General features: G+C 54.8%; 7 protein-coding genes across 7 annotated transcripts; 4 read left to right on the top strand and 3 right to left on the bottom strand.

The window, feature by feature from the left end:
- Window positions 1-535: 535 nt before the first annotated feature.
- On the bottom strand, window positions 536-5,265 carry CORC01_09078 (pre-mRNA-splicing factor 38B; the record flags this gene model as incomplete). The annotated part of the gene is made up of 7 exons (XM_022620708.1): window positions 536-2,490; window positions 2,539-2,857; window positions 2,913-3,274; window positions 3,331-3,440; window positions 4,438-4,996; window positions 5,071-5,134; window positions 5,188-5,265. 7 exons carry the CDS (start codon window positions 5,263-5,265, stop codon window positions 536-538), a joined length of 3,447 nt encoding a protein of 1,148 aa, XP_022472807.1.
- Window positions 5,266-5,823: 558 nt separating this feature from the next.
- On the top strand, window positions 5,824-8,018 carry CORC01_09077 (KRI1-like family protein; the record flags this gene model as incomplete). The annotated part of the gene is made up of 2 exons (XM_022620707.1): window positions 5,824-5,995; window positions 6,058-8,018. 2 exons carry the CDS (start codon window positions 5,824-5,826, stop codon window positions 8,016-8,018), a joined length of 2,133 nt encoding a protein of 710 aa, XP_022472806.1.
- Window positions 8,019-8,474: 456 nt separating this feature from the next.
- CORC01_09076 (fungal specific transcription factor domain-containing protein) lies at window positions 8,475-11,840 on the bottom strand (the record flags this gene model as incomplete). The annotated part of the gene is made up of 2 exons (XM_022620706.1): window positions 8,475-10,614; window positions 10,681-11,840. 2 exons carry the CDS (start codon window positions 11,838-11,840, stop codon window positions 8,475-8,477), a joined length of 3,300 nt encoding a protein of 1,099 aa, XP_022472805.1.
- Window positions 11,841-12,037: 197 nt separating this feature from the next.
- On the bottom strand, window positions 12,038-12,307 carry CORC01_09075 (uncharacterized protein; the record flags this gene model as incomplete). Its single annotated transcript, XM_022620705.1, has 1 exon — window positions 12,038-12,307. The coding sequence occupies one exon, from the start codon at window positions 12,305-12,307 to the stop codon at window positions 12,038-12,040; it is 270 nt and encodes an 89-aa protein (XP_022472804.1).
- Window positions 12,308-19,622: 7,315 nt separating this feature from the next.
- CORC01_09074 (uncharacterized protein) lies at window positions 19,623-19,742 on the top strand (the record flags this gene model as incomplete). Its single annotated transcript, XM_022620704.1, has 1 exon — window positions 19,623-19,742. One exon carries the CDS (start codon window positions 19,623-19,625, stop codon window positions 19,740-19,742), a length of 120 nt encoding a protein of 39 aa, XP_022472803.1.
- A 961-nt stretch (window positions 19,743-20,703) lies between these two features.
- On the top strand, window positions 20,704-20,934 carry CORC01_09073 (uncharacterized protein; the record flags this gene model as incomplete). Its single annotated transcript, XM_022620703.1, has 1 exon — window positions 20,704-20,934. One exon carries the CDS (start codon window positions 20,704-20,706, stop codon window positions 20,932-20,934), a length of 231 nt encoding a protein of 76 aa, XP_022472802.1.
- Window positions 20,935-21,558: 624 nt separating this feature from the next.
- On the top strand, window positions 21,559-21,978 carry CORC01_09072 (uncharacterized protein; the record flags this gene model as incomplete). The annotated part of the gene is made up of 1 exon (XM_022620702.1): window positions 21,559-21,978. One exon carries the CDS (start codon window positions 21,559-21,561, stop codon window positions 21,976-21,978), a length of 420 nt encoding a protein of 139 aa, XP_022472801.1.
- Window positions 21,979-24,013: the final 2,035 nt, after the last annotated feature.

The following is a 24,013-nucleotide window of genomic DNA, read 5'->3' as shown; positions in this document are numbered from 1 at the left end:
GGAACGACAGACATATTTGACAAACACTTCACCAAGTCATATTCATAGTAGGGGAAGCGTTAATGGTATCAAATCATTGTGTTCAGACTCTCTGATAGCCCGTGCCGGCTACTGAAGCGTAAAAAGTCTAAACCCCTCTCGGTCCCTACAAGCCGCTATCAACTTTTACTTTCACTTTTACTTTTTCTTTGGGGAGCTCTGGCTCTGTCTCCCCGCGAAGAAGACCTCGCCCAAAGAGGCCCGCTAGAAGATATCATGTTTGGTGAAGCAACGCTGGCCAAGGGCGGTAGTAGCTATTGACCGAAGCCGAGACTCTTGTGAGAGAAAAAGCACCCTCTAGGTGGTGGCCATGTGATGTGCCTCCTCTTCAACCTTTGAATTAGAGTAGCCCCCCCCTCCCCCCCATTCAGCTATGATTGGTGCGATTATCCGCCCTTCGAGGCCTGGTAGGCTGAACGTTGTGACGACCAAGCTTCACGCCACTATTCTCCGTCGCACCCGAACTGGCAGCAGTACCGAGCCGACCGCCGGGCTTCTAGCCCCACCGGCTGCCCTCGCGCTCAGCCTCCATCCTACGCATCCGCTCCTCCTCCTCGTCGATGCTGATAGCCTCACTGCGGCGCCCCTTTCGCCGACTCCGCTTGCCCTCATCGCCGCCTCCACCGCCACTACTCTCATCTCTGCTGCGTTTCGCGCCCGCGAACCCGGCCAGACCGGCCATGCGCTGCGTCTCCTTCAACAGACGCTCGCGATCCCGGGCCTCGCGCTCCAGGGCGTGGGCGTCCTTGGTGGGAACGCTGGGTGCGGACTTGCTATTGATGGAGGCTTGGGAGTCCCGTCGTCCTCCGTCTTGCCTGTCGGACGATCTGCCGGATTTCGAGCTCACGCCCTTGATCTCAAGACCTGAACCACTGCCACGAGGGCCGGTGGGCGGGTTGAATTCCCTGTCGACAGATGTGGGTGGCTCCGCTGACTGCTTCCGGCTGCTGCGGTGGCGGTGTTCCCGGTCCCTGTGCTTGTCGCGCTTCCGGTCTTTCTCGCGGTCGCGGTCGCGGTCCTTGCGGTCACGATCGTAGTCGCGATCACGGTCACGATCACGATCCCTCTCTCTGTGCGAGCGGTGGCTAGACTTTCTGTGGTAGTCGTCGTAGTCGTCATCCCGGTGCTTGTCCTTCTCCCGATCCCGGCGCTTCTCCTCCCGATCTCTGCGGCTCCTATGGCTAGACCGCTTTGAGTCGCTGGGGGACGCAGATTTGGACCTCTCTTCGTGTCCGTCGTCTCTGGACCGGGACTTGATGTCGTCTTCGTCATTGTATGAGGTGTGCTTTCTGCTCTTATGCTTCCTGCGACGATACTCATCGTCTCGATCGTCGACAGATCTCGATTCTGAGCGTCTGCGCCGGCGCCGGTGGCGATCCCGATCTCGATCACCGCGCTCGCTCTTGCGCTCGCGACTCTGGTCTCTGCTGCGTGAGGGTGAGCGTGAGTAGTCTCGTTCTCTTACGCCGTGGTCTCTCTCCGACCTGACGTCAGGTTCTCTCTCACGATCACGGCTCGCATCTCGACGACGGCTCCTGTCCTTATCCTTGGTCCGCGTCGAGGAGCTGCTTCTGGATCGCTGCTCCTGTTCCACAACGGGACTCTGAGTGGCGAGTGCGTCTGCCGACGACTGTCGGCCTCTCTCATCAGGTATAACGTATCCTCGCGCCCGCAAAGTGTGCAAACTTGTATTCGGCAGACCCTGACGCATCGCCTTGGGGCCTGTCGGGGCATTTATGGGAACATCAGGGGCTGCAGGCGCGAATCCTGGAGGGCCATAACCTCCCGACATGCCGTTCCCGTTGTACGCAGAGTAGTCACCGGATGTCTGTGCCATGTTTGTATTCACAGCATTCTCCTGATCCGCTGGACCCTGCTCGTCACCGCCCTCGTCCGTAGGTCTCGATCCTTCACCGCCCCCCTCTGCGTTATCGCCGCCTCCTGCATTGGAAGTCGTATCCTGGTCATTTGGGCGCTCGCGGCCAAACTCGTCAACGTTGCCTGCCGCCCGAGTTTCATCCTCGGATCCCTGGCCGTGCATATTGTTTCCATACTGTTGTTGCGCGTGGCCTTGGTCACCATAGCCGCCATACTGTTGGTATCCGCCTCGGCCGTAACCCCCGCCACCGTAAAAGCCGCGTCCTCTTCCTCGTCCACGGTTGCCGTAATTGTTGCGGCGGTAATCATTGAATTGGTGGCCGTAATTACCTTGATTGTACCCTGACTGGAATCCTGAGTTATAGTTGCCATAGTCACCAGATCCCATGCCAGCAGCATTAGCAGAATTGAAATTATCTTGGCCGAAATTCCATGACTGTTGCCCGTTCCAGTTATTGGAGCCTGAGCCGAAACCACCGCCGAAGCCTCCCATGCCCATGCCTTGAGGACCATAGCCGCCGTTCATGTACATGTTCTGCATCGCCATTGGGTCCATACCCATTCCTGGCATACCTGACGCGGTTAGTTTCGGCCATTGACAAGGGGACGCGGTGGGCTTACCCATCATAGGAAAGTTGCCAAACGAGTTGGAGCCCATGCCGTTCTGCATGGCCATCATCATTTGCATTTGGTTGAAGTCACCATTCCCAGTAAAGTTCATGTTCGAAAAGTTGCCTCCGTTAACTCCATTGAAGTTGGCGCCGTCATTCGCATTTGCGTCGTCACCCTCTACGCCGTCGTTGTCCGCAGCCTCATCCTCCTGCGATCTCGTTATCTTGCTGCCGTCAGCCGCGGTCTCATCGCCAGTTATAATGACTGTCTCGTCATCGTCGTCCTCTCCCTTAGAGATGACAGGCTCTTCGTCGTGGTTAGGCGGATTCTGGTCAAGGAGTTAGCACACGTCATCCCGAAAGGATCATCTTCGGAACACCAACGTCGTGGTTCTGTGCCGCAGTGGCATCCACATCCGTAGTATTGGCTACATTGGCATCTACGACTGGCGTAGCTTGGGCATCGGCGTTCTCTTCGCGTACGTTGGGGACCACGACAGGTTGCGGAGGTGTCTCGACGGCAGGAGTCTCGCTGGGCCCAGCAATGGGCGCGTTCGGCTTTGCATCAACGGGGGTAGGAGGTGCCGAGTCCTTCGCATCCCTTGACCGCGCTTCATCTCGCTTTTTCTCTTGGGTTCGAATGAAGACCTTGATCGTCGTTCGGAGTGACTTGAGCGGCGTGCAGTCGTCGGCGGAAACGGGTGAATGCTCGCAAACGGGGCAGGATGAGGGCAGAGAACTTTGGCCTAGAGGATGGGTCAGAAGCTGTACGTGGACGCGAAATTGGAATCGAGTGACTGACAGGTCTCGCAGATGGCTTGCTCGCAGCAGGGAAGACGGAAGGCGTTGACGGCGGGCTTGCTGCAGCTGGCGCATCGCAGCTTAATCGGAATATCGTCAGGCGCAAGCGAGCTTGAGAGGCCAAGTTAGCAGTGCGATTGACGAACCGCATGAAGAAGGGCATGGGAGACTTGCTTGATGAGGTCAACCTGGGCCGGGGTAAGGTGAACAGCCATGCTGTCGTCTTTGTGGAGGAAAGGAATATCAAGAAGAGAGATACATGGGTGAAGGAGGGGCCTGGAAAGTACAACGACAAAAAAATGGCCGCGTCGCCGCCGACCTGATATTAGTATGAAGGAAGAAGAAGGAGGGAGTTTCAGCGTGTCGCGCGATACGCTGTCATGACGGACGGTTGCTTGTTGTTGAGCTTGTTTGCGCAAAGAAGCAGAGTGGTCGTGAAAAAGATTCTGAGTGACGGAGCAGTGTGAGGTGGACGAGGCGCGGGAAGGGCCAGAAAAAAGGTGGGACGCGTGGGCGGTGACTGACCAACCAGATGCGCTCATCCACCTTTCCCGGCCTGCTGGTTTTACAGTGTTTTACAGTACCGGCTTGATCCAGCCACCACGTCTGCCCGGTACATTACTCGCCCATCTTGGCTGTACATCATTTTCGGCAGCCTAAAATGGGATGATGCAGACCCCAGGTGAAGCTCAACGCCTTGATGAACCAGGTGCCATGAGTCTTCTTGAATGTATGAGATTTCGTCTACATAATGCACTACGAAGCATCAGCTCCAAACCGGCCCGCAATCCTTCTCAGTGTCTTCTTCTTCGGCGAACTTTGCCAGCACAAAATAACCATTTTACACGACGACGGGGAGTGGGCCTGTAAGGTGGTGCAAGCGACTGTGTCTGATTCCGACTCATGACGAACTTCCCATTTTCTGCCGGATGGACGCTCCCATAAATGAAATCCTGTAGCAGAAATGCAGCGCATAAAAACTGATCGACTCCAAAATGATGAAGGGGGAGATGAAGAACGAAAAAGGAATCCCTCCTTCGCCAAATCATCCTTTCTCGAGATGTTACACAAACACACAAAACCCCCATTCTACAACTAACAGGCACACCCCTCCTTCGCCGCCGCATCCCTCGACCCAGTGAGGTTGACCCGTTGCTGGTCCTCTGCCCCGCGGCTCACGGCGTGTGATGCGCCCGGGCCCCTCGCGCTCTTCAACGACGTCTCGGGGATGGCGTTGGCGATAGCCGTGAAGACCTCCGTGACATTGTGACCTGTCTTGGCACTGGTCTCGAAGAAGAGCAAGCTCTCCTCCTCCGCATACGACTTGGCCTCCTCCGTCGAAACCTTCCTAGCGTCGCCAGAGTCCTCTCCGTCGGCCTCCTCGTGATCGCCGGCGGATCCGGATTCGGCGTCGTTTGTCAGATCGAGCTTGTTGCCGACGAGGGCGATGACGATGCCCGGCGAGGCCTGTCGTTGGAGTTCCGCCACCCAGTGCTTGGCCTTGACGAGTGATGTGGGCTTCGTGAGGTCGTAGACGACGAGGGCGGCCTGGGCGTTGCGATAGTACATGGGTGCCAGCGAGGCGAACCGCTCCTGGCCGGCGGTATCCCAGATCTCAAACTTGATCGTCCGGGTCGGTAGGTTGCACTTTTGTGTTAAGAAGGCGGCTGCAAGGAGGCGAGTTTGACAGGTTAGCTCTATGACTCTCAGATGACCGGTCTGCGACGGCAGCGTTTCGTACCTCCGATAGTGGGCTCCTTATTCTCCTGGAAATCATTGTTGACGAAGCGCAGGACAAGCGACGACTGCGATGCATTTAGCAAGAAGCTCTGATTTTGGGTTCGGATGGTGGCCGCACCTTTCCTACGGCAGCTTCACCGAGCAGGACAAGCTTGACGCTGCTGCTCGGCTTCGGGGCACCGCCGGATCCGTCCATCTTCGAGGGTAATCAGGTCGATAACGACAGCTGTTTGCTTATGGTTCGAGATTCTTGAGATTTGAGCCGGGAAAATGATGTCAAGCTTCGCTTCGGATGGGTCAAGGACGACGAAGTTGTAAGTTGCTGCCTTTGCGATGGGTGGGTGGTTGGACGATTTTCGTAGTGGCAGGTAGGACGGCAGCTCGGCCACTGAAACGACGAATGGTGAGGCGCAACAATGACGAAGCGCCCCCCGAAGAGCGCACCCACCGGCGCCGCTGGCCAATGCTCTCTCCCTCGCAGCTCCAATTAATTAGAGGGGCGGCGGAGAATCAATATGCCGGTGTCCGCAACCGTCCCCGCCAAGATTCCCACCCTGTGCAGGGGGGCCTTCAAACAGCGTGCAGCGGCTGTTAGGCTAGGCGGCAGAAAAAAAAAAGTTGCTTGACCACCTTTGGGATCTTCAATTCTGGAGGGTCCCGCGCCTTGCAAGCCTCCATTTCTTCCTGCTATCTTTTCTGGAAAGAAGCTTTGTGCACATACATGACCGATTTCAGGGAAAAGAAAGTCGGCAAAATGGCACCGGAAAAACAGAAGGAGAAGGCGCTCAAGAAGGTCAACCTTTTGGACGACAGCGATTCGGACAGCGAAGATGGAGGGGCAGACATCGCGGCGCCGCAGCTGAAGGTCAACGAGGAGTACGCCAAGCGATTCGAGCACAACAAGAAGCGCGAGGAGATGCACAGACGTAGGTCCAATTCAATTGATAACAACGGCAACGGCAGGATTCTGACAAAGGTTCGAAAACAGTCGAGGAAAAGTTTAAAAAGCCTGGCAAAGGCAGGAAGGACGACAACGACTCTGACGCCGACTCGTCGTCCTCAGACGAGACCGAGGACGAAGACGGCTTCCTTGCAACGGAGGACCTGGACGCCCAGATCTCTGCCACTCTCAGCGCGATCAAGAACAAGGACCCCCGCGTCCTCGACAAGAACTTTTCCTTCTTCCAGGACGCCGCCGCCGGCCCCGAGGCTACGCCCTCCAAGGTGAAGAAGGAGAAGCCCATGTTCCTCAAGGACTACCACCGCGAGAAGATTTTGGCGGGCGGCGTCGGCGCATCGGACGACGAGGACGACGACGCGCCCCCTCGACCGCCACAGACGTACAACCAGGAGCAGGACGCGCTCAAGAAGTCCATCATCTCCGAGATCAACAAGGCGGCCGACGGCGGCTCGGACGAGGAGGAGGAGGGCGAGGACTTTGTCAAGCGGAAACCGGGACAAAAGGCGGCGAAGCTTGCGGAAGAGAACGGCCCCGCCGTGGACGGCGTGCATCCGGCCCGCGCGGCGCAGGTCAAGTCGGCCAAGAAGAGCAGCAGCAAGAAGCAAATCACCGAGGACGACATCAAGAACGCCGACAGGGACCCGGAGCTCTTCCTCTCCAACTTTATGGCGGCGCGCGCGTGGACCGAGGGCGGCGAGCACAACTGGAAGGCCTTTGACTCGGACGACGGCGAAGGCGACGAGGGCGAGCTCTACGACAAGTTTGAGCAGGCTTACAACCTCCGCTTCGAGGACCCCGACAAATCCAACGCGGCGCTCAAGACGTACTCGCGTGAGATTGTGAGTGCGCGGTCCGTCCGCAAGGAGGCCGCCAGCACGCGCAGAAAGCAGCGCGACGCCGAGAAGGAGAAGAAGGAGGCCGAGAAGCAGCAGCGCAAAAAGGAAAAGGCGCGGCTGCGCAAGCTCAAGCTCGAGGAGGCCGAGGAGAAGCTCAAGAAGATTAAGCACGCTGCGGGACTTCGGGGCGAGGATCTCAAGGACGAGGAGTGGCTGCGCTTCCTCAACGACGCGTGGGAGGACGACCGGTGGGAGAGCGAGATGAAGCGTCGCTTCGGCGAGGAGTACTACGCCGAGGTCGAAGGCGGTGCCGAATCGGATGATGAGGAAGAGGAGGGCGCGACGGAAGGGAAGAAGAAGAAGAAGAATAAGCCCAAGAAGCCCACGTGGGACGACGACATTGACATCAACGATATTATCCCCGACTTCCAGGACGACACCGAAAACCCTCAAATCACACTATCAGACGACGAGGCTGGCGCCGCCGCAGCAGCAGAAGAAGAAGACGACGGCGACTCAGACGAACAAGGCCGCCCCTCCAAAAAGCGCAAGACCACAAAGGACCTGAAGAAGGAACGCATGGAGTCCAAAAAGGCAGCAAAAGCAGAACGCGCCAAGCTCGAAGCCCTCGTCGACGCCAAAATGGACCTCGACGTCGACGTCCCCGGCGCCTCCTCCCTCCACAAATCCGCCACCGAAGCCGCGGCCGCCAACGAGGTCCCCGCCTTCCGCTACCGCGAGACCTCGCCGCAGGCCTTTGGTATGACGGCCCGCGACATCCTCCTGGCCCCCTCGGACGCCGCGCTCAACAGCTTCGCGGGGCTCAAGAAGCTCGCGACGTTCCGCGACCAGGACAAGAAGCGCAAGGATAAGAAGAGGCTCGGCAAGAAGGCGCGGCTCCGGCAGTGGCGCCGGGAGCACTTTGGGGAGGAGTTTGAGCGGACGGGCCCCACGTTTGGCCTGGACGAGGCGGAGGTCAAGGAGAAGAAGAGCCGGAAGAGGGGGAAGCGCGCGGGCACCGAGGCGCGTCGTGATGGTGCGGCGGAGGAGGAGGAGGACATTGAGGATGGCGGCGCCGCGCTTGACGGGTCTGGGAAGAAGCGCAAGAGGTCCAGGGGGAAGAAGAAGGCCGATGGCGTCGCGGAGGAGTAAAAGAAGTTGCACATGTTTCTTGTAATTGCTGTTGTTGCGTAAGGCATCGGGTACCAAAAAAAAGTAGCTCATTTAGAACACAACGATACCATGTACAGGGTTCTCCGGTTGTAAATCCACATCAAAAAATTGGAGAAAAAAAGGGACATTACTTAATTGCAGATATATTACTTCTTCATGTTTGCATTAGAATTTGGTGGTGGTATCTCACAACATAATGTTCAGGAAATCGCTGAGGTAAAACCCGTCAAAAGGTTTTCTTTTCTTTTCCCGCTTGCCTTTCCTTGTTCCCAGACAACATACCCGTCCCATCCCATCCATCCGTCTTTTCCCATCATATACGTCGTAACTTGGAGAGAGAAAGAAATGTCCCAATGGAGAAGAAGTTCTCCCGAGGCGGATGTACAATGCAAAGTTGATACAGGGCGCCGGCACAACCATCCACAGTACGCTTGCTCATCGTGCTCCGTGATGCAAGCCACTGCCAAACATGTTGCCGAACCCGTCAATATTCATGCCCATGTCCTGCCCGATCTCGGGCGGCTCCATGTTGAACGGCATGAACCACGCTGTCGACGCTTCCTGGCCTCCGAAACCCATACCGTCTCCGTGTCCGTGGCCTTGCCCACCGATGCCATTGGGACCGCCGCGTGTGGAACGAGAGCGGGCACCATCACGATGCGCTCCCGGTGCGCCATGGGCGCTGCTGGCCATGCCGTCCCAGTCGATGCCGTCAAAATGGCTCATGTTGCCCTGTTCCATCGAGTACCCGCCAAACACGAGCTGTCGGTCCAAGGGCTGCAAGATCCCGTTTTGCTGGTTCATGGACATGTTGAGCAAGTCAGGAGAGAAGAATGACGTTGTGCCTTGGTGGTGGTGCCCATACTGGCTGATGGCAGTGGGGCTGATGGGAGACAGGGCGTGGAAGTTGGAGCCCTGCGAATGAGGCACGGCGAGGGGGTTGAAGCTGGTCGGACCGCTGGTCTGGCTGCTGTGTGAGCCCTGCTGTATGCCTCTCTGCTGTTGCAGGCGGGCGCTCAGTTGTTCTTGCGCCGTAGCGGCGATATTCTCGGTGGAGAGGGGTTCCAATTGGCTTCCATCTGCTCTGATGCCCGGAGTGCCGATTTTCTTTCCGACAAGAGACTTACGCTTGAGCGGGTTGGGCCTGGATGAGTTGCCCTCTGTGCTACGAGGCGGCGACAAACTTGTAAAGTATTCCTCCACGGTGTGTAGTTCTGGCTTCTGCTCCAACACGGCGTCGTCGCCCTTCTCCTTCTTCTTCGTGGTTGCCGGATCGGCAAAATCAGATTGTGAAACACCATGAGGGTATCGATCGAACCAGTCGCCGTACTGGAAGATGGGGGAAGCCGTCGACGTCTCCTTTGTCGAATTGCCTTGTCTAGCGGCATCGGCGTATGTTCGATACTGCTCGCGAAGGTTCTCAGACATGTAGTGGAACATGCCCCAGTACCTCTTCATTTTTGAAAGAAACTTCACATTCGTCGCTAGGTTTCTTTTGGATGCTGCCTCAACGACTGGATTGCCAGAGAAGATGCCGAGTATGTGGATCGTGCCAGACGAAAAGGCGCAATAACCGACAAAGGGAGCAGTCACCATGTGAGACTCGGCGTCTTTGAGAACCTCGGAAATCCTGTTGGCGGCTGCAAACGTCTTGTCGCCTGCCTTGGCGACAAACTCCCGAGGAACGCCTTGGGCAGCGGGGCTGTTTGGTGTTGAGACGGCAACTCGGTTGAGGAATAGAATATTTTGCTGCATCGCGATGTGGAGGAACAGGAACTGGTTGGCCATTTTTTCCGTGTCGTGGAGCGCTATATTTTCGGGTGAGAAGCGGAGGAATTCCGGAAGGTTGTCCAGCAAATCTTCGGACTGCTGGAGCAGCTTGGTGTATTCAGATTCGGGGCTCCAGATGGGATGGGGGTCGAGCTCCTTTCCTCCTTGGTTCAAATAATTGATGACTCTGCCCCAAAGAGCGATGGTCTTGATCATGTGAGCGGCAACGCCCATGTTCTCTTTGGCATCAGCCATCTGGCCGTCCTCCTCGGACACGGGGTGAGGAACTTTGCCCTTGAGGGTTTCAGTCGGCGCCGGCATGTCGAGCTGGAAGTATTTCTCTTTGATCGGTAGGGGAATTTCAATCGTCTCTTCCCTTACAAACGTCGGTCGTTCTGTACCAGAGGAGTTGAACCGGTCCATGAGGAAGCAGGCCCACATTGTCCGGCGTCGGATCTCGCGGTCAATAAAACTCAACTGCGATGCTCCGCTGCGGTTCAAGGGATCGTGGTCTAAATCTTTGTGAAGTTGCAGAGCAAACGCCATACGGATTGCTTGACCCCCCAGAGCCCAGCTCCTACCGCCTTGGCAAGTACCGAATTCGTGCAGGCCGAGAACAAGTAGACATGTCAATATCGTGATGTTGGGCCACTCATATCGCCTTGTGCAGATGTCTCTGGCGTGCGATGCCCATTCTTCTCCGCGAAGAAAGTTTGGTGATGAGTTGTTCAATTTCGGGTGGCTGGAAAAGCGAGCGGCTATTGCGCAAACGGACAATATGAGAACTGGCGGGAGAGTGCCAGCTCTGCATTTCAAGTTAGAATATGAATTGAGTACCTAAGCAACGCACTCTCATGAGAGAGGGACATACCTGAGCTTTCGCATGTAGCTGGGCTTGTGGAGCAAGTGATATGCTTGACCGTAAATGTTCTCGAAAAATACCTCGGCTAAATGTTCCTGGATTTCCTTGGATGGAAGTGCATCAAGTCCCTCGAGAAACAGCTTGTTCTCCTCCGCTTCCTGCGCTTGCAGTGACAAGTTTTTATTTGGCGTATCAATTTTCGTCTTGGCCGGCGCCTTTGCCCAATGGTCGAGATCCTGGCCAAATGCTTCGTCGGCAACTCGCTTCTTGGAGTTGGCCTTCGCTGCGGGGAGAGATCCCGGAATTGCCGGTTTAACCACGGCGCGAGTCAGTGATGCCGCGTTGGAGTCTTGCTCGTTTTTCGGGACAATCTTGATGATGCGCTCCTCCATGCGCTTCAGTCGCTTGTCCAGCATGGCCATGTAATCGGTCCTCGGCGCGGCTTTTCTTGTTGTCACCTTGTACACGCAGGGAATCCGAGATCGAAGACAATGCTTGCATGCCGGCTTTTCTCCCGAACATCGAATCTTTTTGCGTCGGCATGCGATGCACGCTAGAGGAAGTCGCTTTCGTTCTTTGCCGGCCTTGGTCTTCAGCTCGCTCCATGCGGGAGTCTGGTCTGTCTTGTCGTCCTTGGACTTTCCGCCCAGGTCGGAACCGTTACTGGCAATCTGCGTTGGCAAGCCAAACTCATCGGCGCCGGCATCCTCGAGTGGATTGTGCTCAGCGTGGCCGCTGTCCTGGCTGCCATCTTCCGAGGTAATGATACTATGGCGTCGCTGGTTCATGGCCTGTCCAAAGCCGACAGGTATTACAGTAATGGAGTTCTGGCGGCCACCCATGGAGGAGACCGAGGGACGATGAGTGGCCGGGAACATGTCGGCAGCGTGATCCGGTTCTCCGAGAAACATCATTGCGCTTGGGTCGTCCAGCGGATTTGGGGGGAAGGAAAAGTCGTCGGCAAAGTGAGAAGCATCGACGACGCTATGGTTCGCGCTGTTGGACCGCATGCCGTCATTTGGGGTTCCTGAGGAGTAGGCCTGGTGGGATGCTGAGGAAGTGGTTATATGGGAATGGGCGCCTGGCGAGTCCAGAGCGTGCTGCTGCGAATAGTCGAGACTGGCAGCTCTGAGTTGTTGGCTTTGGAGCTGCTGCAGGCTGGATGACATTGTCCTTTGTCATGCATGAATCAAGGGAAAGATCAACGTAGAGGCGACGGTGGAAGAAGACGGTGCCGAGCGAGCTGGCAAGCTGGCTCCCCGCACGACGCCGGCGCTGAGGACGGCGTTCGTCCCTGTCCTTGTTTATGCCTTTGGACCGCGGTCGCCGGTGTAAGTGTGAGTTGAGTTAGAGCAGTGGGGGGAGGTCACAGCGGTCGCAAGGGAAGAACCACAAGATGCGGCGGGACGACTCGGTGATGCTGATGTTGACGGCCGAGGAAGCAATCCAGTCGTGTGCCTACGTCTTGGCCGTCGATGTTGTCGTCTCGTCTAGTGTTCTCGAAAGACAATGAGAAATGTTCCACAAGCTGGCGACCGTAGCACAAAGTTAAGAAAGACCCGGGACTGGATGGGTGGGCGGGGAAAGGAGAAGAGGCGTCGAGTTTGTCGGAGAAGAGGGATTCAGGCTCGGCCATTCAAAGAGCAGCAAAAAAAGAATAAAAAAAATAAAACCTCCAGAGACAGAGGGGGCGCCAGACTGGGGTCAGACTGGGTCTAGGTCTAGGTCAAGCTATAGGTCTAGGTGGTCGATGACCAAACCAAACCAAGCCAGCGGAGCAGGTTTGTGATGCTCAGAGGAGAAAGATGGGTGATGGGGAATGTCGCCGGCTTGTTCGTGCAGCAAAAACTGGGGTTGGGGAGGGCCGGCCGGGGAGGGGAAGGGGGCGTAACACAGCTAGGATGGGAGGGGTGTGTGGTAATCCATGGCCTGTGATTGCGTAGGAAGGCCGCGGGTGCACCAAACCAAAGTGGGCCCAACTGTGGAGTTGCAGGTTGCAGGCGTGCCAGGCGTGGAGGCGTGCAGGGCAGGTGGGAGGGTTGGAGACTTCTTCTTAGCACCTCGAGCAGCGGAAGCGTTTTCGGCGGCCGAATTGTGGGGTGCTGTGCTGGAACACGGCCGGGGGGAAGTTAGCTAAGGTCGGTGGCAGGTGGGTGTGGCAGGTCACTCGGATGTGCATCTGCGCCTGCGCTTCAGCATTTGGTGTGCAAAGTACGGTGTACGGATACACACAATCAAATGTATCTAGGTACCTCAAGTTCCTCGCTCACTTCTGGCGCTCTTCCTCTCTTACAATCACTTTCTGGCTTTTCCAACCGACTCAATGGAGTGCGCCCTGCTGTCTGTTCCCCTTTATCTCATTCGCAGGCAAATAAGGTTCAGCAGCTGTTGCTCCTTTCGTCAGGGGACGTCTCCTGGGCCTGCTGCTTGTTGATGCTGACAGAATGCTTCACAGCGGTCGGTGCTGCCTGTTCGAACAGTGGATCTCAGGCACGGCCAAAAGAGTGATCCCCGTCGTCCTCCACGGTGGGGCTGTATGTCTCTCCAGGTCTGGATATGGACTATCTCGCCTCGTCTCGTGATGTTCAGACGGGGGACCAGATGCCCAGAAACCTTATGTGACGCAGACGCAGACGGGGTACGGATTCCACCCGCTGGCAGCTTTCAACGGGGTGTGGGGTGTGGGTATGATCAGCCTAGGCGTCCTTGAGGTAGTTGTCGTCGTCGTCTTCGTTGTCATTGTCTTCGTGTGAGCCGGTCGTCGTGGCTTGTCGTGGAGCGGCGGCTTTTGCCAACATCCCTAGGCTGGCTGCCCTAGTGTTGCTGCAATATCATAATGTTGGAAGTGGGCACCGGGACTAGAGGCTGATGGTGGCTGTGGCTTTGACTGTGGAAGAATTGTTCCGCTCTTTCACACTGAGACTCAGTATTGGTATGGATCGAGTCGAGAAAGCGAACTAGTATAACCGAGAACAATAAACTACAGAAATGTGGCGTGTGTGAAGATGCGTGGGCGATGCATCCAAGATCTGCTAAGCTTTCCCAAGAGCGCAGTCAATCTCCTTTGGTACTCGTTCCATCCCAAATGAGAGGGGCGTGGGGCTTATAACAATCATTCAAGGCAGAGAAGCTGAATAACCAGACACACAACCTCATCGAGATACAGCCTTGCCTGAGATGGTGTCAACACTAGACAGGCAGAATTCAAGCCCAATTTCAAACCAAACAATTCTGACATCAACAAGCCTGGTCCCTGCAACCCGACTTATTTGTCTCGTATATCAATCTGCATGTATGAAAAGGAGGAGTGGATGGAAGCTCTGTCAGGGTAGACAGGACAAACGTGGGAGACTGACCGAGTTTCCATATCCATATCGAGGTCAGACATTTTTGCTAGATATGCTGGGGCGGCGATGTGAAGGGTGCGCGGCAGGAGAAAAGTAAGGCATAACCCAGCTTCCATGCTCCGAGGGACGGACACGCCTGACAAATGGACTTCCAGTGAGAAGTATCTGAAACTAATCTGGACGTCACATTCAGCGGCCTAACGAGGAACATACCTCGTCCTATCAGCTGTATCTACATAGTATATTCATCATAGCCAACCAACGTATCGACCGTATTCGTCAACCATTGAACTTAACATCGATGGCAAGACACAATTGACAATTGAGCTGTTTGCAACTCATGTAAGCATACTTGTCCGGGCCGCGTTCGGACAGCGGTGGAATTGCACTTATTGACAGGTGAATTCTCGCAGGTGAATTCTCGCACCCCACCTCTTTGGCCATGAACAGACCGTGAGACCCAAGGGTATACTCTTTCCATGGCAGTCGACCCAGCGAGCTTTCGTTCGTTGAGTCCTCGTTAACTCTGGGCTAGCAGGTTGGGGTAAGCCCCTTGAATCTTGGTGGTGGCCACTGCAGATGAAGGATTCTCCAGTGCCATCCCAGCCCAAGGCGAACAGATATGAACATCTCCACTACGCAAAGTGGGTGCTGTAAGGGAGCCGGGTGGCCTGTCCAACCTAACATGTGGGACTATGGAGACGAAGGGGGCCCTGGAGCACGCGCCTAATCAGGGATGGGTCGGGGGAGGAAGTGGGAGAGCCGGAAGCCTGGTGGATCCGCAACCAGAGGCAACCTCCGAGACTCTCCTGCTGCGAGTGGGTACCAATGCCCCATGCCCAGACGCAAATGCTCTGCGGATGCCATGTCATTCTGGAATCCGTAAGCCGTTGATATTGACGAATTTGTCGAGTCTCTGAGGGCGAGGCTAGTCAGTTAGACCACGAGAACTCAAATTCAACTGTGCGCTGCGGTATGGGGCGGCACCATTGTTGTCGAGTTGCGGAAGGGGAATAAAAGTTCCGGCTGCCAAGGGTCAGCCGTTGTATTTGGTGGCATGCCGGAGCTATCCTAAGATACTCTCCGCCATCGGTTCGATATGAGCATTGTAGCCACATCCGAGCCGTGATCTGGAATGAACACCGGCGTTCCGCGAATAAACGGATAGGCAGTCGCCGTTCTATGAATGGCGCATCGGCGATATCACAAACTCCATCTCATTATCCTGCCATCTACTAGCAGGTGATCTTGCCGCTATGCGTGTTCGCGGGAATGGCACATTCCAAGAGGGATGGTGGACGGTGGTTGGCCGCCTCCGGCTGATACCCTGTAATCCTACTGCCGTATTTGGGCCCTCAAATATGTTGTAGAATCTCACCCTCATCACGTCAGCGTCTGACTCTACGCCGTTGCTTGTATTGCATCTCTCAGCAAAATGCCAAAGAAGGCCGCTGTCAACCTACCATGGCTTTCCTAGTCGGCTGTGGATTCCACCAGGAACGGTCGCAGCAGGGCGGCAGCGGCCAGGGACCCCGGAGACGGACTACCTGTTGTTAGGATAAGACATGAATTGAACCTTGACAGGATCTGGCCGAGGAGGAAAAGAATACGAAGCCTCTCGAGAGCCACTAGCTTGGGTTTGAGCGGCACCAACGTAATGGGGCATAGGCGTAGGGGTTGGGTCGTGGGACTAGCACATCAAGGCGCATTGAGACCTGGAAGCGTACTACCGGTGAGGCCCCCGTGCTTCGTACATCGATGCTTGGCCTTTCTTTCACGTATGCATCGGTATGCAGCGTTGTTGGGTTCGAATATCTAGATTCGGGGTGGAACCGCAGGACGACTTCCCTGAGGGTCGAGTGGTCCAATTGGTCTGGAGGACGTCATTCGGCTGAGCCAGGGATGGGATAGCTTCAGGTACCCCTCATAACGTAAGAATGTGTTGTCCCTGTTGCCAGCACTTCGAAATATCTATCTCGATGCCCGATGCCACCTACTAGTGAAGGAAAAACAGAGAATGATGATGGCATTGGCCTGAAGGCCATCTGAGGCCTGAGCCAGGGAGGGCAAGGACGAGGCGTACCGATTCCATCAGAGTGGCGGATCGTCTGGAGCGGTCGAAATTCGGGGTTGACGAGGCCAGGTTGGAGAAAGGACCGGATGGGGATGGGGAAGGTAGATCGTGATAATGTCTGAGCGGTGATAGGAGGGAAGGATGTTGGTGGAGGTTTGTGAGGGTTGGGTGTCTGTCGTGTCTGTCACTCTGTCTGCACGACACCTCAGCGACAAGGTAATGAGGGTGTGGAGGGCAGACGCTAATTACCTTAGCACACGGGAGCAGAGCCCAATTGGAAGGACCCACCTTAGCTGAGCCTCCCCACCTCGTTTTGGGACAAGACGAAATGCAATGCTCGATGTGCAAATTGGGGCTTGATTAATGCTGCTGATGTAAGACGCACCATGTGGGGAGTCAAAGGACTGTCTCATTGTAGGTACACTGCCCTACAGGCCACCACAGCAGGGTGTTCTTGACTTCCCCAGGCGCAGGGTGCTCGTATTGTTTTGTTCCTCGTGGAGGACACGAAGGGTCCTGGCAACACAAAGAGAAGCCACGCATGCCAAGATTGCATTTCTGAGACCTCCGTGGTCAAGTCCCGGGAGAAAGGTCAACAAGTCAGGAACAGCCCCAAGTCGAAAGCTAGCGGGAGTGCTTGGCCAAATCACAGTCCTTTGATCTCAACGCCACCTGGAATTTGGATGACACTGTAATTTACCTCCCGAAATTTTGAAGGTGATGGTAACAAGGTATGAATTCGCAAATTCGCAGAGCTCCACGATGTCGCAGTAGTACACAGTGCCCACGCCTTGAATGTCAATAGTAAGCTACCGCAGACACTAACACAAAAATTCTCGAGCCATATGATTAGTGAATGATCAACAGCGGCATATCTCAAGATGGCTACCTCACTCTGAAGCCCTGGATCATGCTTGGTGTCCTGACCCCAGCGGAAGCCACAATCTGTAGCACGGAATTGGCCCCGGTGGAAGGGGTTCGAGGGCTGGGAGCCACTCCGGGCTCTACCGACAGACTTGGTAAAGGCTCTCAAGCTACAGCTCAACGGCGCAATTACGTGACGTTGCCAGATTAGACAATCGCGCAAGCCGTCAAGCCATCAAACCCCATCAACCCCTTGGAACTTTTACGTCAATGTCAGGGCTTCGCGGTTGTGAAAGGTCCGTGTCGATATGAAGGTACTTCCGCAGTGGTATTCCAAATCGGCGATAGGGTTTCATTGGAGGGTGTTGGAGGGTGTGTGTCGTCTATTTGCCTAACTGTTCTGGATGATCCCTCTCAATACGGTACGTCTCCCAAACCATCGTCAGGTAGTGTCCAAATGTCGGCCAAATATCAGAAATCATTCGAGTTCTATTGTTTAAACTAATACTTGGGGCAGGCATAGCCATTTCCACCCTGGTCGACGGTCAACGAATGACCAGTCCATAGGACAAGGAGCTGCAGCAATACCGAGACGAAGCAGACGCAAGTCAGCATGAAAGTGACTGGTAAAAAGCATGAGGCATGCATGGACTGCTCCCAGTTGACTTGACTTGTCTTGATTTCCAAAAGTTTGTACTTGGCATTTTATGGCCTACCTTGCCTGGCTAAGGTATATCGGAGGACATTGGAGGAGGCTGATGTTCTCTGTATCCACTCCGGCCCATTTCTCCTTCCCAAGGTAACGCGTTCGCTCCTTAAACGTCAAGGTACCTTACGTGCATAAGGGAGCCGAAGAGGCTTTCCTCTCCTGGCTGGCATCGACGTATTCGATGCCTCGGGGCAATTCGGACGTGGTTGGATGCTCCTAGGAGCCCAGTGCCAATTATCAAATACTACTACTATATTGGTATTTCGTTGACATTCCAACCTTCCAAGTTGGCTAAAACGCCGCGGTCTGCGGTTCCTTAGTTCCCCAGCTCCGGCCCGTGGGATGAATGGGATGAATGTTGTTAGCAGCTAGAAGAAAACCAGGTCCCACATTTTCCGCCTTAGCGTGCCCCGGTTCCTGATGAGCTGCATTCACATGGACTCAGGTGGACTGGCAACTTCCCTACGTGCGTGCGTAGCCAGGTACCAATCCACTTCGACCTCAACCTAAACTACGCAACACCTTGGGCTCCAAGATCATCATCGCCCAACATCAACGACTCCTTTGCCGGGTTTTCTCCATGTCGGTCTCCTATTCGAAAATCTCTTCTCTCGCCGACCGTGTTTGGACATCTCTCTATCATGTCCTGCTTGAGTCTTGCTTTGACAGACGGCGGTATCGGTACCGGCTTCCACCCAGGCACTACAGGAAGAGGTACGAGCGAAACCTTGCATCACGTTGGCGACAACATCCCTGAGGGTGCCCCTGAATGATAATCTAGCTTGTCCAAGGCACCGTCTTGGATCGGTTTGTCTAGAAGGATTTGACACGCCGCCAGCCAGACCATCAAATGTCACTTGGAACGGGAGCGTTGACACGCCACGCCACGCCACGCCCACCTCTTAACTTCACTCTAAGTCCCCTTCGAGAAAGAACAAGTTCGGAAGAGAGCTGGATACCGATCATGCCATTACACCGCCGAGAGCTTCCAGGGATCGAGGCATACTCAACTTCATCAGTGTCAAGGCGGCAAGACTGCACTGGGATTGCCCCAGAGCGACTCCGGTTTCATGCTCAACCTCCGTGCTGAAGACTCGTCTTAACGCTATTCTGTTAAGCCTTCCATTCCTCCCGGGAAACCCCTGGCGGCTTCTACGGCTGTCTTCTTTTTCATGTTCCCGGCGATGACGACTTGCTGATGTGGCCAGCCTCTACAAGTCGCGATGCTAGCTACTTGGTGCCAGCAAGCGGCATAGATTAGACGGAATAGTGTCATACAAGACAACGTATCCCAGAGACGTACATGGCCTCTTCTCGTTCTTATCCCGTCGTGCTAATGTAAAATCACCGATGCTAGGACTCCGGGCATCGTGAGACATAACCCAGGTTGTCAGATTCCAGAGCCACCATAAGTCGCCCGAGATTTACTAGCATTCATCGACTCAAAGAGCCAACGGCAATGATACTGCCGCAAGGGTTTCTCGTATCCTCTTACAAGACTTTCAGGGTTGGCGACAAGCATGGGCATGCTTGCTCACCTGTCACTGTCGTCCGTCATCTCGGAAGGCTGACGGCGAAAAACTCTCGTCGACGTCGCATCCTCCCCTACTACAACCTCACTCGAGCTCACCCAGGCTGCCAGCCCTTGTTCGTACAGGTACAGGCTGAACCAGGGTAGTTGCTCTACTTCAGGCCTGTAATAAACGGACAAGTCACCAGAACCGCAGTCTTTCAGCACCGCCAGCAGGTTCTACTAGGCACATTCGTGTGCCATCTGTCCGTTCCCCCTCCTTCGGGGCGGCCTTGCTGATCTCAGTAACCGGATCAGTCACGTACCTCAGTGTTTTTCTCGCAAATCTCATATCGTTGCGTAGTGTACGGACACGATGCACACATCCCCCGCGCCCCAGTCTCTGCATCTCCCCGGCTGCCCTGGTCCTAGTCAGTGCTTGGGTACATGACTGGCCATGCAATGTGGGTGATGTCGGCCAGAATTGCTCATCAATCAAGGACGCAGCAGCATGCTTGGTCATGTATGGATCGAGCGATGTATATTCCAGCCCGTTCCTCTCCATAAACCCCGGCCGGATGGTCTCCATCGCCTCCCTTCTCCTGACGCCTCGCAAATGGTCTACCATCAAGCCCTTGTCACGCCTCCCCGCGATCCCTTTGGTCAGCGAATGTTGACCAGCCTTTTTCATTTACGCCATGGTGGAACCTTTGCCAGTGCTGGTGAACCCTGTCCCTCGGTAGCACCGCAGCGCAACCGAGCATCCGCGCAGCCAATGGAGGATTTTGAGCCGTGAGTGGACAAGCTTTGGAAGAGGAAGGACATCTGCCGGCCGCCCGGCCGCCACCGACCTCAACCCGACGACGCTGTCAACGTGCCAACGAAAGCCACATTTTCGGCTTCTTCCGAGAGACCGCGGCAAGCGAGGAACCGGGCGGCACATATATCGTCTTCGAGCTGCCATCACGAACCACCTTAGACTGTTTGATGAAGCGATATGTGTAATACGAACCGCCGCGCATGGTTTGAATGACAAGCTACCCCAGTGTGCGCACGCGGCTGCCTCATGGCTGTCAAAAGGGATCAGCGTGTGTGCCAGGTACGTCTTCGCGAACTTACGCTTCGGGTCGCATTGCGACTTGAGACGGTTTTGGGCCGAGGGTACCGGAGGAGGAGAAAAACTGCTCCGACGTAACGTAACATGTACATGTCACGGAACGGTGCAGATATCAAACATGATGAAGCAGATAATTTGGCTAAAGTCGGACGTGTTTGGACTCGATCAGGCAAGTGCTGGCTTCGAAAGATGCATCAAAGTTGAGGCAGAAAGCCTCTACCGTCTGCTAAGACAGCTTGGAAGCAGCGAATAGGAAGTACATAGGGCCTTGCAGTTGCGATCGACGCGCAACCGTTGCTAAGGCTCTGCGTAAGGACATTTCTAGGCGATAATGGTGCGCCGTCACGACCGTCTACGATCACGCCTGACATTGACTTTGGAAAACGGCGAAACTTCGGCCCCGGAGGCTAAATGTGGTCCCCGACGGACAGCATGTTCAGGATCATACCTCGTGAGACCCTGAGCAACGACAGTGGCAGCAATACTAATTATGTACGGACTGAGGTGCAGACTATGAGAAGAGATCAGGAGGTGATTATGTCTTCATACGAGGTCATCGCCGGCGGAACCCGCATTAGAATTCTCCCCATAACTTACAAGACCTTGTCAGCGTCGCGGTTCTTCCGCCGCATGCTCAGATAGGGGCGAACAGCGCAGAACAGCTTCCACAGGAATGAAGACTTATCTAGCCTTACTAAAGCCTTACTAAGGCTGTACTAAGGCCTTGCCGATGATCCTCAACGGTCTTCGTACCGGAGCCAAATACGGATACCTACCGTAAGAAGAGCTCACAGTGTTCATATTTGCGCTAGCCCGTGCTCCCGTTGTCTCAGAGAGCTTTTGACGAATGAACACCTGCATTCAGAATCTAAATCTCAATTGATGACGGAGATCAGCGAATTTCTGGTGCCGAGAACAGCTTAACGCATCGAGTGCACGGGCTAGCGCAAATACGACCAGCTTGACTTCTGTGGTATCCTTACTCCAAAAGAGTCTTTCGCCATTGGTTTCCTCGGCTCGCCCTACGAGGAGTGTAGACGCAGTGCGACGAAAGGCACTAACGGCGCGTCATCTCAATGGAATCTAGACTTTTCAAGCGTGCACCTGCCGCCCTATGATCCGGCCATCCCATGCAAGAGCCCACTCTTGCTCCTGATTATTGACGAATTATAATCACGGCTCTCTCTCGGCACCGTGCCTTGCCTGCCTGGGTAAGTAGGTGCCTTACCTAAGAGTGAGGTAAGGATCCTCCATACGGGTAAGGATATGCGACGTTTCGATACCAGCCTGGGAAACAGACTGTCATTGCACGCCCCCCCCTCTTCTTGGTGTATTCTTCCACCCACCCCTCCCAGGCCCCAGTATTCTCCCGCACAAGCCCTCCCCCCTCCCCAGTCAGAGAATCCCAGTGGCCCCACTTCCGTCCGCAGGTCCCAAGATACGACTGGCTCTTCACATAAACGCCACAACCCTGGCCCAACGCCTCGGTCTGCATTTACGAAAGATGAGAGACGAGGCTCAGAATCCCTCCTTTTTGCACGGGCTGATGGGCGGAAGGGAGGCGGAGACGAAGCAAGGCGACTGGCTCTTCAAGTCTCAGCAGACGGACGCCAGGCCGGCCACCAGCTTTCTTTGCAGCCTTGTCCACAGCCGCAGCCATTCGGTCTTGGATTCGAAGAGGGCTAGCCAACATTGCCTGGAGGACGACTTGATATAACGTTCAAATTTACCGTGAGGCTGGACAGGACCAGGAGGGCTTGTTGCTAGATTTCGGCCAAATTTACTTTCTTCCTATCCTGCATTCCTCCTTTGGGAACGAATGAACGTTCCGCGCGCTTCGCCCGAGTGCTGCAGGCGTATGCGGCGCATCGATGCTTTCTCCCGCACATCTTCCTCATCTCTTTGCCCTCATGCCACGGGGCAAGTCGTTGGACGTACTAGGCTCGTGAAGCAGGGCCTTGGGGCTCCAGCACCTATGGAAGGCGTTCTCTCATCGTGACGAGCTCGGTACGAGGCACAACGTATCTTCCCCAAGAGACCATACCGATGTTAATGTAGCATCCATCGCGAGCTCCCGTGTCGCCTAAACGGCAGCATCGCCCCAAATTCCACCTGCGCAACGCTATTGCTCGCCGGCCTGTCTGCGACTTCATCTCAAAACCCGCCTTCGCGGGGCTCGTCTTTTCCAAAGGACGAGCTATGTCTCCGTGGATGGAGCGAGACTCGCCTTCCCGGTCGCTATTCGGAGGGGCCATCGTTCAGGAGCGTTCGACCAAGACTCTTTCAGGAAAACAACGGTGAGACCAGATGGTTGACCCCTATTCTTCTACGTGCTCGTCCACGTCATTCCTTGGCTATATGGCCGCCGCCTAAGAAGCAACCCCGAGGATGCGGTAGTTTCCATAGACAGAATAGAGTCGTCGATGAAGTGGCTCACTCTCCGGGACCCAATGGCAGGATCAGATAGCCAGGCCCTTTTTCCCTCTTATCTGACATCGCCGCTGCTGCACTGACGGCTGAAGCGTCATATCCGATCGTGATTTCCTTCCACCATATGCACATCCGTAGGCAGGAATAGAATCGGGATCTCGGACGTTTGTCTCACTTGAGGTTGACAAGAGCATAGCCTCCTCCTTTCACCATCGTTTTACCGATAAAGAATACGCTTGGACATGTATACAATACCGGCTCAAAAGTCTAGTTACACTATCCAAGGTCACCCCACCACAAACCCTCAAGATCCTATTTTTCAATCAAGAACAGTATTTTTTATTATGTTCTTACTCAATTAATTCTTATACTAAATCAATCGTTTAAAATAGCGCTTTAATATTTAAAGATCATTCCCAGACCCGGCGGCGCGGTGTAAAAGAAAGGGGTGGATAGTAGAAGGGGCGGAGGTATAGGGCTTAATAGTGTAACCAGACTTTCGAGCCGGTATTGTACCCATTTGCACACCTCCACCACAGATATGTGGTCTTCTGACTTCTTCATCGCGGATCTAGAGTTTAGAATAGACTCTCAAGGCATCAGTCGCCCCGTCTCGATCCGGTCTCCCAGGACGACGCCGTAAGACAACAAAACATCCAATCGATGAGCGTGGTCTACCATGAGAAGTGGACTTTTGACACATCCGAGCCCTCCGCCTTCACGATCAGGTCTTGCCGTGGTCTGTAATAGATGGTACTATAGAGGTTCGGCGCTCGTACTCGTTCCTCACTACCGAAACCACGATGAGAAAATATCCAATACGAGGTGGAGCAACGAGCCTACTTCGCCATGTCTATGTCTATGTCTATGTCTATGTCTATGTCTATGTCTATGTCTATGTCTATGTCTATGTCTATGTCTATGTCTATGTCTATGTCTATGTCTATGTTCACTTTGCAAAATCCTCAGAGTTCCGAGGATCTTCAAACAAGGGGGCAAAGGGTCACCCAGGCACAGGCAAGAATTTTGCTTTTACAACGACTTTTGTTGTTCCATTATCAAAATACTACACTGTACGTACGGGCGGGACCAGTCGCAAAATCTCCTAACCCCTGAATGCCTGAACCCATCATCAATATTGACAGCAACGTTTGTCCAACTCCACTTTCCATGCAATGCTATTCATGATCCGGTTATTCCCAACCAGTATAGGTACGACAAAAAACCAGACGCCACCAGACTCCCTTTCCCAAAATCTTTCCCCAAAGACGCAATCAACACCATCCCGGCC

Source organism: Colletotrichum orchidophilum (genome assembly GCF_001831195.1).
Source record: "Colletotrichum orchidophilum strain IMI 309357 chromosome Unknown Scaffold_80.1, whole genome shotgun sequence".
In the NCBI taxonomy this organism is placed as follows: Eukaryota; Fungi; Ascomycota; class Sordariomycetes; order Glomerellales; family Glomerellaceae; genus Colletotrichum; species Colletotrichum orchidophilum.
Note: the sequence above shows the minus strand (reverse complement) of the source record. Positions and strands in the feature narration are given on the sequence as shown.